General features: G+C 37.5%; 1 protein-coding gene across 1 annotated transcript; it reads right to left on the reverse strand.

The window, feature by feature from the left end:
* Positions 1-1,311: 1,311 nt before the first annotated feature.
* Positions 1,312-12,533, reverse strand: LOC145787635 (calmodulin-like protein 6). The gene is made up of 5 exons (XM_082599416.1): positions 12,381-12,533; positions 10,084-10,261; positions 5,925-6,040; positions 4,312-4,447; positions 1,312-1,715 (listed from the first exon to the last, which is right to left on the reverse strand). The coding sequence occupies exons 2-5, from the start codon at positions 10,253-10,255 to the stop codon at positions 1,675-1,677; spliced, it is 465 nt and encodes a 154-aa protein (XP_082455542.1). The 5' UTR covers positions 10,256-10,261; positions 12,381-12,533; the 3' UTR covers positions 1,312-1,674.
* Positions 12,534-13,641: the final 1,108 nt, after the last annotated feature.

A 13,641-nucleotide genomic window follows, 5' to 3' on the forward strand; every position in this document is an offset into this window, starting at 1 on the left:
TCAGTGGCGTTGGTGTGCATAGACATTTTTCACGGCTTTAGAAAAGAGTTGAAAACGTATTTTTGTGGTGATAGATAGGTGACAGGATGATATGATAATTAAACTTCTTCATTAAAACGTCCAATTCGAAAAGAATCCAACTGGCCACAAACCAACAACGATACATCAAAAATGCTCTTAAAAAATGATCGAATGAAGGAGTATGGGAAACTTGAAAAAAATGCTCTTAAAAAATGATCGAATGAAGGAGTATGGGAAACTTAAATAACTGCAAAAAAATTTAAGTAGTCTTTCGTAGTGTGGCGATGTTGGTGTCAACCACTGGCGTACGGTGAACATTTTTTGGGTACGGTACTTACTTTTTGCAGCAGACTTTAAACACACACTAGATTTGCAGTTTGCTCAATAGCTGTCCATATCAAAATAAACTGATGTGATATGATATAAAGAGTCACTGTGCAAATTAAACATGTGTTTGAAACATTCTAAAAAATATGAACACCAACAAAAAAGATCACAGTATGCCACTGGTGTCAATAAGGATAGGGATGGCTTGGAAATGGTAAACTTATTCAATATAACCTTTTTCAAGCATTCTCACAGTCACATTCTTTTAGATAATAGGCCTACATTTATTTTTTCTTGCAGGCTAATCTTTTCATGCCTTTACTCAAATGCATCGCATACAGTAACACAAATCGACACATTCTCAGATTTGAATATCAAAACACATTTCGCAGCATATCAAGACATGAAGCTTTATTTGTTGCTGATTGATTGATATGTCAGCCAACTGGATTCGTTATTCCTTTTTCCATTGGAGCCGGTAAATCAAAGCAGCTGCGTGGCAGCTCCCTAGAGGCGACAGGAAACTGAAGAAGATGAACGGTGCTATATAACCTACCAATACGAAACCATTCAGAAAGATGATCTTAGTGATGATACACTAATTATAGTTATCAGCGTTGTTATAGGGCAAAAAAATCAATGTCTCTTATGGCATAAAGCGCCATTATAGCGTTAATGTAATGTTGATTTAAAGCTCTCCTGTCATGTTATTAAAACTGCATGGGTATACATTCTTACCCAGCCAACAAAAGTTGTTCTTTTTCATCGTTTTCACGTCTGGCGACGTTGCAACAATAAAAATCAATGTTACCAATGAATATTTCCATCATGAAATCTTCATCGATCTGGAGTGTTTCCTCACCAGATGCCTAATACTAACCGCAAACTCGTCTTCTGCAAGCTAATTCCGTAAAGACACCACTTGTATTAATAAATAAACCAAAACAAATCAATCAAGCCATCCACATTGCATGAATATGTATTTACATGATTCAACGCAACAGATTTTTGTAGAATTGATAATTGAATACGAAACAACGCGAGCTATTTTACACAAATAAGAATAAGAGACAAGTTTCAAAAACAAATAGATAACTTGATGCACTAAGTTTCATTTTACATATCTTTAAATTCAACAGTCTTCAAATATCATTTAACTTAGTCCGAAAAGGTTGATTTACTTTCTATGATTTTCCTTGGTTTTCTTTGAGTTTGTATTTACTGAAATATGAGCATGTTGATCACTTTCAACGCAGGTTGTGTCAAAACAGTCAGTTTTTTCTTGAGCTTTGAAAATTTTGGACTTTATAAAATGATCAATTTTATCTAGAAGTTAATGTTGTCTCCACGCATCATTGCCACGAACTCTGGAACGTAAAACAATTGGTTAGAAACATGGTTGAAAACAAAGAATCGATTGGAAACATGGCTGAAAGAAAAAATCGATTGGAAGCATGGAAATATAAAAATTAAAGCTATATATATTTCGTAACCATTTTGTAGTAGTCTATGGCATAGCCGTAGGAGATGGGAAGAGCAGGGGGTCGCTACCCAGCTGAAAAAAAAAACGTCAAAAATTTGGCCAAAAGGTCTGTTTTTTGGGCAAACCAATCTCACCATGATATTTCGACATCTCATCAGTTTACAAACTTTACATAATTGTTATAATTTATGAGGTACATTGATATTTCTTCACACTTTATTAGTCGAAGTAGGATTCAAAAGCCTGCTGGATACTGTTAACCTTATTACATTTTTTGGTATTTTTTTCTATATCCTGCTGTTTCAGTTATAAATAAAATCACTACTCATCACCTGCCACTACATGTTAGTTCTATTAAGTGTCAAAGCATTGTATGATTCTTAGGGAAATACATTTCCAAAAATGAATCTTTCATGGCTCTCTTCTAAAAAAAGATTCCCGACCTTTATATTAGACTATCTATATTAGACTATACACCACCTCAGAGATTGCGAGTAATGCTGCGTTTTTGAAAGTATTGTTGTAAAGACAAAATTTTGGTAAATAGCCCCTCAAAATGTTTTACCCGTACGAGCCAGGGGGCAGGGGGGCAGCTGCCCCCTTGTTGTTTCAAAACGTCGCGAATTCGGGCAAAATTTTGCAATTATTAGGGCAAAAATTGCTATATGAAAAGCTTCAAAATTGCATGAATTAAGAAAAACTACAAATTAATATCTTTTACCTATCAAACTAAGTACGGTACAGCCTCTTATTTGCACAAGAAATATGCCGCAAAATTTTCATTTGGCACACCCGTATTGATGTATTGTATGGTGATCAAACTGTAGTACGAAATGCATTTAACCAACTGCATCATGCCAATTTGGGCAGCCACCAAAATATGTCTCTAATACTTTTATGAACTTGCCCAAATCAAAACACAAAATTTGCTATATAGCTAATTTTATTAATTTTCACAAATGCATCGTGTTGATTTGGGCAGCTGAAAACATGACATTATCTGATTAGTCTGTTTATGCAACTGCCCAAATTAGCATGACGCAGTTTCTCTAAAATGAACAAATTCATTAATTTTTCCCATTTACATAACTGTATCGTTTAGATTTGGGCAACAACAAAATATGATTTGTGAAGAAAGGGGCGTTCTTCCCGGCTATCAGCACAAGGCTGAGCACTCACTAGTACAGCGAGCAGCTGCGATTCGCCAACCATTGTGCTGATAGCCGGGAAGAACGCCCCTTTCTTCACAATGTCCTCTGCCCTGGCGCCTGCTGGTTTTGTTGGCTCTTTCTTTGTTTCCACAAAGATAAGAGTTAAACTGACTGGTAAAGCGGTGGTCGAATAAATTTGTGGCAGAATACGGTGCGATACTGATGAGCCCAGCCTCATGGGCGAAACACGTGTCTATCGCTGTCAATTCTTGCTACAAATCGGCTGCCGAGAAACAAAATATGAAATTATCTGATCATAGTCTATTTATAAAACTGCCCAAATTGGCATGATGCAGTTGCCTCGGCATCAAAATTTACAAAGTCTTTAATTTTTTTCATAGGCCTAATATCCATAAATGCATCATCTTGATTTGGGCAACTACAAAATATGAATTTATATAAATCTGGTGAATACTTTTATAAAACAATTCGGGTTGAGAGGTTACAGTACTTTTTCAACCATAAACGGACATAGCTAAGCAACACTACAACATTTAACGAAAAAATGTTATACTGTACCTGTTAAATGTAATGTTAATGTTGTGGTGTTTTTTAGTTTTGTTTGGTTACTTTTATAAAACTACCTAAATTAAAATGATGCAGTTGCGCCCCAAAATAAAAAATAAATCTTTAGTTTGTATATGCAACTGTGTCATGTTAATTTCACCAACATTTAAAATGCTACTGCTGAAGTATATAATACTCCTAAATGTTACTCCTACCTACCATGCCAAAGTGCAGAAGCATCGAGCAATGCACAAGCAAGGTATATTCAAAGGTGAATTCAGTTGTTCTATCTTGAATACTTGGGTAAGAAATTCTAGCTAGCTGGTGATCTTGTGATGTTAGTTTTTCACTGTTATCATGCACCGCATACATTATATTTGGGCAATTTCTATAAAAGCGTGCAGATTTAGTAAAATTTACGTTCTGCCCCCCCCCCTCCCAAATGGTTTGGTCTCGTACGGCTATGCCTGCGGCTATGGGCTACGGCTTTCGATATATAGGCTACTGTATCAGTATTTTTTAGGTAGTATCTTATTTTTCTGTGACAACACTTACAAAAACTGCATATACAGTTCCAGTCTCAATCGGGCTTACCATACTCTAAACAACTGATCTGTACACTGTACAGATACTTGACAACCAATAATGATATATAGTTGCAGAAACGACAGTTACTTTCAAACGATTAGAACAATTAAATGTTTGTGTCAAAACACCAATCAAATCTCAATAAACAAATAATTTTAAAGAAAAACGGAAAACCTTCATAATCGATTCTTCCGTCTCCATCTTTATCCGCTTCGTTCATCATTGCCGTTACTTCTTCATTGGAAAGAGGTTCACCCGTCCCCTGCATAACGTATTTCAATTCCTCCCATTCTATGTATCCGCTGCCGTCCTTGATGAGGAAAGATAACAAATGTTTTGCTTGAATCTAACTCAACGACAACGAGAATTAGAGCCGAAACTCATAACAGCTTTGCTGAGTCAGCATAGATAACATTTGTAAGCTACTGTCTCCAGGGGAACCGAAAGCGCGGGGGGGGGGCAAATTCCCCATGCCCTCAATTTCTCTGTGGATGGGGGAGCAGGGGGCAATGGTGCCCTTTCAACGTCATGTAAGCTACTGCACATTTTGCAATACGATATACCAATTTCAGCTATTCGCTTTTAGCCTTACTACAATCTTTCATTTCTGCTTCAAAATAATATTCACGACACAAAATTCTGTATCACAGTAGGTTTGCCTACATCATTATAACATAGCATGATGCTCTTCCGTGCCATTGTTCTTTGTATACCGGACAGTTGTATCATTACTCGATGATGAGCTGATGGATGAGCACTGTCGCTATATCTTATCTTAAAACTTTAAAAAATTGGCCTTTCAGCAACAAAAATGCCCATTTTTCATAATCCTGTCCCCCAGTCAAAAACCGTTCCGGCGCCCCTGACTGTCTCGTCATAATTACTTTTTCAATCTTTTTGATATTTGTAGTAGCCTAACCATCAAAGGGAAGACTACAAATGCAGCGTAATGGTATTAGTAGCGTTCAGTCCATTTTTGAAATATTGCAAATGTACATAGGCTATAGCCCCATATAAGCTATACGGAAGATCTTAAACATCATGAAGTATTCTTAGGTTATAGCCCCTAGGATTTGCTAGAAAAGTATGCTTTAGAGCGATGCTGGTTCGACTCTCCGAGTGTGTGCTTGAGCAATGTAATTCAGGACTACTCTCCATTCAACGGCACATAATGGATGGAAGAATTCCCCCGCAACAGTTCAACAATCGGAAAACTTCACTCCGTCAACCTCGGTAACCGGCCCTGCGTCAAAAGCCTCTACAAGTCCTATGGGAAACTACCATAATCTATCAAAGGCATTGTCAGTCCGAGGATAAAAATTCAAAACCAACCAACCTATTTGAGGTCAGCAACCTATTTGGGGATTCGGACAGTTTGTTTTTATACGATTGAGGTGATCAGAAAAAAAGGTTGGGGACCCATGCCTTAAAGACAAGAGTAAACAAGACGACGCTTATGCGTTTTAAAAGAAAATGACAGTCTACTTTGTCTCAGTAAATTTAAGCTAAAAGGATGTCGTTTGCTAGATAATATATTTGGTAAAATAAGTCTCAATCCATTTCAAGTAATTTGTGAAATTTTGATAACAACAATCTATAAATGTATTAAATATGAATTTACTGTGCAAAACCAAAACATTGTTAAAAATATATCTGAAACATAAAGTGAGAAATAACGCATGCTTTTTGGGTTCTAACACAAACGAACAAAATAATAACAACCATAGCACTAAACAAACAAATGTGCTCATCGGCAGACATGTGACAAGGTGTTACAGCCAACTCACTTTATCGAAAACTTGGAAAGCTTTCTTTAATTCTTCATCGCTATGTTTTGTCTGGTTTTCCTGAACCCACAAATCCATGAGATGCATGTACTCGGATTTGGTCATTTGACCAGTGTCTGAATAGAAGAATAAAGCAATCACTGAAATGGAAGAACAAAGCAAGCAGGCTCACGCAGAAGAGAAGAAAAAAAATTGTAAAACAATGACACTCTGACTGCAACACCACTCGTCGTGACATCAGCTCAGCGGCCGAGTGGTGTCGCCTTTGGCTCTGGTGCTGGTGGATCTGAGCTCGATTCCAGGTCCATTCAAACCGAAGACTTTAAAAACGGTACGGATAGTGTTCTTGCTTGCATGAGGCAGTGAGGGTAATTCTAGTATTAATGTGATGACATCATAAACCTGACATAAAGTTAAAATTGAACCCTGTCGATCTTAGCAGTTGTAAAGCGACAGTAAATAAAACCATAACATTATTAATATTACTCGTCATTGCACATGGCAAGGGAACTGTTTTCTGAAAGCCCGTGACCAACCGCTACTACCACAGCAAACTCGCAGCAAAAGGCTAAAGCAGGTCATTTGTATCTACAGTTGTGAAATAAGCAACGATCATGCTGCTGCAAGCAAATCTCAATCTGTTAAATAAGATATTTTAATTTACTAATATTAATATAATACTTAATTAATATACACGATTGCAATTAACAATCAGTTAGTTGTATCTGCAATATAATGGCAACAATGTGTGTTATTATAGGCTGCTGTATAGCGTTTTTATTTCTGTGTATTTTGGTTTTTGTGTTTTTATATATGTTTATAGCAGCGCTTTACAAAGCAGACAGTGCCACCGTAACGGTATAGAGGCACAGTCGAACACATGCTAGATGATAGTCACTGAGAGCGTTTACCAAGGATGGGGAATCGGGCAAAAAATATACGGTTTTGACTCCTCTGTTCATAACTGGCCGATTCCGACTCCGGATACGCCAAAATTCCTCCGACTCCCACTCCACGACTTCGACTCTACAGCCTGTCGCCATGAAGAACGTCCTCTTTCTACTAAAATTGTATTGGATGTGATGTTTTATTTATCTTTATAGTTAAGTTTGATTAATTATGTGTATGTTTTTTTTCAAACTTTAACTTATTTCGCAGTGTAACTGATATAACTACTGCCTCTAAACCAAACCACAAACTTAAATAATAATAATTCAAGTTTAAACTCAACTTTTCGAGTGCGAATTTCAGTTTACAACATACTTGCCAGTCCGAAAATTTCATTAAAAAAAAATAATAATTCATTTTCAACTTTTTACAAGGCCACTGGTTTTCTATCGGTTGCAACGGATTCAGAAAAATGTGAAACCTCACATATCAGTCCTAGGAGTTTTTGTGGACAGATTACTGTTTGACGTTAAATCGGAGAAAAGTATTTAAAATGTAGCAGAAAAAGAATTTTCAGTAATGGCGGGGTGAATCAGGGATGTCGGCCTATCCCTGGGGTAAAAACTGAGATGGAAATTTGTAGAAGTTTGTAAACAGATTTGTAGATATCTTTCATTTGGTTTTGTGCAGCAACGAGAATTATAGCTTGTTTGAGAAAGGCATAGCCTAGGCTATGTAGCTGAAAAAGCACCAAAAACCACAGTTGTGCAAATTTTGATACAAAATACAGTAGTGTACAGCAAAATCTAAACAGTACCGGTAGCAGTTTTTCCTAAGATACTACCTATTTGTCACAGAAGAGATGGCTATATTTGCTTCCTGCCAAAGGTGTACAGGAGCCGGAGTCGGTTTTCGGCAGGAGTCGGATTGGAGCCGGAGTCTAACTTTTTTACCAGTTAGCCTAGATACTTAACATCCAAATGTTTGCACTTTACTTGGCACAGTTGTTATTTTGTGAAGGTAGGACTTCTATGATTTATTTTCTAAAAGTAATAGTAATTTTGTATTTAAAATTATTCTTTTCATTTCATGACAGAAGCTAGGGAAGGTATAAATGTTATTCGTAGATGGCTATAAAACATCTGGATTGGAGTTTATGTTTAGCGTTTGGAGTCGGATTGGAGTTTGGAGTCAAAATTCCCAAAATATTTGGAGCAGGAGTGGATTTGCAGTCACTGATTTCGGAGTCGGAGTTAGCAGGAGTCTAGAAAGTCTCAGTACACTTCTGCTTCCTGCCTCTATGCTAGCCATTGTAGCCTACGTTTCTGGTAATTAATTAATTAATGTTAATATACTTGTCCGCCCCGTTAGCTCAGTGGTTACGCGCCCGCATCAAGATTACGCAGCGCTGTTTCGGCTCTCCGGGTGTGCGCTTGAGTAACTTATTTTTCAGTTGGTCTCCATTCAGCGGCAATTAGTGAATGGAAGATTTCAGTGTCTCGATGAGCTCTAGAGCAGGGGTGGGCGAACTATGGCCCGCGGGCCGCATGCGGCCCGAGAGACCATCTTATGCGGCCGCCGGCACTTGCAGAAACTACTACTCATCACTTATTGTTTTAATTAAACAGGTTACATGACAAAGTATTATTCCCTTTCCGAGTGTGTTTTTCTCTTCACTTTCAGTGCGTAAACACACACACGTCAGTCGCGCATGTATTGCAACATGCTCTCACGCATTGTTTGATGCAATTGTTTGATCATAAAATACAAATACGGTAGCGGCTACTGTAGGCCTACCAGTACTTCTACTTTCCTCCAAATAGCTTTTCATTGTTATTTGAGATGCACTGTTTAATGTTTTCTACTTCGACAGGATTTTTGTTAAAAAATAAAAGATTTATATTTTTACTCTGTTAAAATAATGAGTGCTGTTAAGAAGCGAAAGATTGAAGATGAAAGTCGTGTTTTCAATAAGGAATGGACTGTTAAATACTATTTTATCGAAATTGGGAATAAAGCAGTTTGCTTGTTGTGCCGTGAGTCCGTGGCTGTTTTCAAGGAGTACAATTTAAAAAGACACAACCAAACCAGAAGATTGTGAAAAACTGTGAACAGTTGCACAAGTCTCATTAACTTTTGTGATGATGATTGCATAGCTTTAAACGTAACTGAGTGTGAAATACAAAAATTGTGTTTAATATGATATGATATATATGATATAATATGTGTTTAATATGCGTTTATTTACACACCGGGTAAATTTTCCTACTTTGTAACGAGAGTGTGCGCCCCCCGGCTGCAACATTTTTTCAAATGTGGCCCTCAGTACAAAAATTTTGCTCACCCCTGCTCTAGAGCTATACTGGCGGGAGCATCTGTTCCTGGTAGGGCCACCCAGGCCAGGTCGGTCGAAAGGTAGAGGCCAGACAAAACGTAGTCCCTCGACCAGGGCAGGAGAGCCCTCTATAGTCCAGTAAGACAATCTCGTAGTGATGGTAACACAAAATCAAATCACTCTCTTCCAACCTGCCACGAGCCAGCATGAAAGCAGTATGGCTCGTAAAATCACATGGAATAATATGTCAACCAACACTACCTTCCAAAATCACATCATGAGAAGCATGACCAACAAAAGGCTACTTGGCCACACAAAAACAGAAGATCTTTTAACTATGACAAAACTACATCCAATTGCAGCAATATTAAAATCAAAAGTTTTAAAACTGTTCGGCCACAATAAAAGATCACAATTCGGAATCAGCAAAGTTTGCACAGAAGGCAAAGTAGAAGGAAAAAGAAAACGTGGCAGACAACCAAAACGATGGTATGACAACACTCAGGCATGGACCGGACTCAACTTGGCGACACTGGGCGAGTCGGCTCAAAATCGCCACTCTTGTAAGCAAATAACCCAAACAAATGTAGCAAATAAATGTTGATGCGCAATCTGCTGAAGGTGGAGATGACGACTGATGATGAGTGAAGGGAATAATCTCCCCGGCAACAACCTTCAACAATCGGAACCTTCACTCTGTCTATCTCGGTAACCGACCCTGCGTCAAAAGCCTCTACAAGCACGCGAAACAACCAGGACTCCCCTAGTCAGTCCGAGGATAAAGATTCAAAACCAATTTAACCAACCATCTTTTAGTCCAAACTTAACTTACTTTTTAGTTCAATTGGCGTCAGTGCTTCTTAATTACCATACAACTGTCACGTTCTGCTGTCATTGACCATATTTACCTCAACATAGGACCATGTACAGACTTACATGTCAGCTTTGCTTTTTTAAGAATTGCGTCAATTTCTGATTGTGAAGGGTCCCAGCCAAGCAGGGTCATCATTTTGTTTATTTCCTTGACTCTGATCTTGCCAACATCTTCTTCATCAAACATTTCAAAACATTCGGCGAAATCTTTTTTATCTTGATCTGTTAAACCCATGTTGAACTGAAATACAACAACACTTTAAACATTGGGTGATACATAAAAATGTATCATCAGAAGCGCGTTTGTTATCTGCCAAGCAATTGAGATTTGCCAACTTTACAACATGCTATTGCTATTCATCAGTAGGCTGTACTAAGTTGATAGCGAGATGTTTGATAACAAGCTTTTGCTGGAGAATAGAATCACGAAGCAAGCGTATTTTAAAGTTTACAACTGGTCCAAGAACATTCAAAGTCAAAAGTTATGAATCGAATTTTATTTGAAACATCAGATGTTTTGCAACCTAACTAATCAACTGAATTATTATATTTTGAAAGGTCGTAAGAAAACCTTAATTATTCACTGTCGCTAGCTTTTACGTGGCAACTGGGCTACTCGTGTTTATTAATTCCCCCCCCCCCCAAAATGAACGAAATGTGTCCCAATTACACTGGGCCAGTGCTTTTCAACTACTGAGCTAAGTGGTTGGCTTAGTTAGCTCAGTGGTTAAGTCCCCAACTAAAGATCAAGCGATGCTGGTTCGGCTCTAGGGGTGTGGGCTTGAGCAACGCATTTCAGATTGCCCTCCATTTAGCGACACTTAATGGATGGAATACATCACAGACAACAACAGTGCAAACAACTATAAAAACTTCACTCAGCCAATCTCGGTAACTACCCCTTCGTCAGTGGTTCAAAGCCTCTACAAGTATGCGAAATTACAAGGGATAACCTATCAAAGGCGTTTTCGGTTCGAGGATAAAGATTCAACACCAAGACCAACCAAACGCTTGTTTATTTCGCAAACTTTTCATCAAGAGCTCCGACCCAACACTCAGCGTGTTTTCCACGGGTAAAAACATCAATAGATACTAGATAGATACTTTGACCAAACTCGCAAACGTATTGCAAAACATCCACGTGCTCTTTTATAGTAGGCCTAAACTTAAACAAGTAGCATGCTTTTAAATTATAAACAAAAGAACTTTTAAGCCTAGGCCTATAGTTAAGCCAAGAAAAACAAACCCCTAAAAATTGAAACAAAACTCAAAACTAGCCCAAAAAACCGCAACTGCTGAATTTTTCCCGTGATTCCGAATTAACTAGCCTAATTTTGCTGAAAAACTGCGGAATTGGCAACCCTGTAGGAAATAAACAGCAAATCATCCTTTGAGCCTACATGCAGGAAAGTATGAGGTTATGTGTCAGTGACTAAAAATTGTGCCAACCCATTAGGCGGACAAAGAAAGTTACAATCAGTGCTATATTCGCAATAAAGAGCACAGCGTATGCTGTCAGATTTGCCAAAATGATAAATAATACACAACTTGCAAAATACTAATCTTTATTTTACCATAACATGAATTATCAACATCAAAACTGGACGAGAGGTACAAAATTGTTTATTTTTGGAATACCAGAGGACATACTATACATAGTTGCTCGAAAAAAACAGAGAGTAGCCTATACTGCCTATACCGCCGTAGACCCTCGAACACAGTACTGGATACAATATTTCAACACGGGGAGTCAAGCACATGAAAAGACTGAATTGGCATGGAAAGATTGTAGATTCAACACTGTTACTTGCAATATCTTATTAGGCTTATTTGAATTGTTTCACATAACGAAAAGTATCTACAATATTCAACCGCCTTATGCGCGGCACGTTTGTCATTCGCATTACAGTTTTTTTCATCCGCACAAGTGCATTCCATCCTTCGGGTTGAAAATCCCTGCACTAGGCCTACATGTTAACTGTTAATAGATAAATTTTGTTGTTGACTGAAAACCAACGCAGTTAAAATGAAACGATTCATTTTGGTTTGGAGTTTTCAAACAATTTAAGTTTCTTATTGTCACTTTTCAATGTAGGCTAGGCTACATTATGATTTCCCTGGAAAACTGAAATGATTTATCATTATTTTTTGTTCTTAATTTTAAATTACTCAAATCCCTGATGTGTTACTTCTTTTTCTTTGATGAAAAATACAAAATAAAAGTTGTTTAGTACTCATTTTTCTAGCAATATTGAAAAATACAGACGCAAGATCATAATTATAGCTTATTATAAGATTGGAATATACCGATGTGCTTTGACAATTTCCTAGTTGTAAAGTAAATTTTAATTTGTACTTACGTTTTTTTTTAAAAGTAGCTATCCAAGTTCTTCTGTGTAACCCAATATATACTCCTCTGCTGTACGGGCAAACGACTTCGTACCAACCGATCGACAGATAGAGTCTTTATTGCTCTTTATCTCTGCTTCTTCTACATGAATGATTGTGACGTCAGCAGAGATGAAACTTGAAACTCATCAAATGACAGCCTTTGGCATATTACGCTGAAGAGTTCATAAACCTAATAAGGTTTCACCACGACTGCTGCACATCCTCAAGGGATTCATGAGACATCCAGATATAGCTCACAATATTTCGCCTGCTTTATTTTCAACGTAAGCAATAGAAATTTCACCATGCGTTAAGCTGCTGCGTACTTCAGGAAATCGAACAGGAGCAGGACGGAAATCCCGCTTAAAAAACGCAAGAATTGAGCCAAAGACTGCTATTTTTAATTTGACCCTGGAGCCGTGACCATAATTACAACTTTTACGTAATTCAATGACTGCAGCATCGGTATTGCACAATTCAGAGTGTCAAAACGTCTTCAACTGATGCTGAATGTCAAGACGTTACTCTACAGTTTTTCTATCATTTGATTGTGCAAACTTCTTTCCATCTCGTACCCATTTTCTGACGACAAATTGATTGAAAACGCAAGAAACCTTTTTCTTTTGTGTTGCAGGTCTTAAATACTATTTACAATATGGAGTAGCTCACAACTTACTGATGTGAACTTAGTATTTTAAAAAGGCTGCTTTTGCTGGATTGCTCTGAAACTTGTTTTCGATGAAATGACTTCAAGGATTGATTTTATAAAAAATGTGATTTTTGAACTTTGAAGACAGTTTGATTACTAGGATACAACTGTGTGATTGGAGATTTCATGGCTTTCTTTTTCAGTTAAACGTCTGAAGTGCAGAAATTCTTTTGGCCGATCCACTTATTTAATGATTGATTTTAAAAAAGGCAATTTTTGTCGTATCTAGACTTAAGCTACAGTTGAAGATTTAAATTCAGAGGACCGGAAGATCCACCTTCAGAAATAGTACATTCAAAAGTCTTTCCCAAGACACTGCTACATTTTCTTGAGCGGTGTCAAGCCAGCCAGTCGGTTAGCAGCCAACTCACCAGCCGGTTATACATGCAGCTGATTCTCATTTATCATACCCAACGAAAATAAAACGCAAATGTTTTAAAAATAAACATTTTAAGCCTACTGAAGGTACCGTACTGAAATAAAAATATTTTAGAATAGATTGCCTTACGAAATGGGCACAG

Source organism: Aplidium turbinatum, chromosome 18 (assembly GCF_918807975.1).
Source record: "Aplidium turbinatum chromosome 18, kaAplTurb1.1, whole genome shotgun sequence".
Taxonomy (NCBI): Eukaryota; Metazoa; Chordata; class Ascidiacea; order Aplousobranchia; family Polyclinidae; genus Aplidium; species Aplidium turbinatum.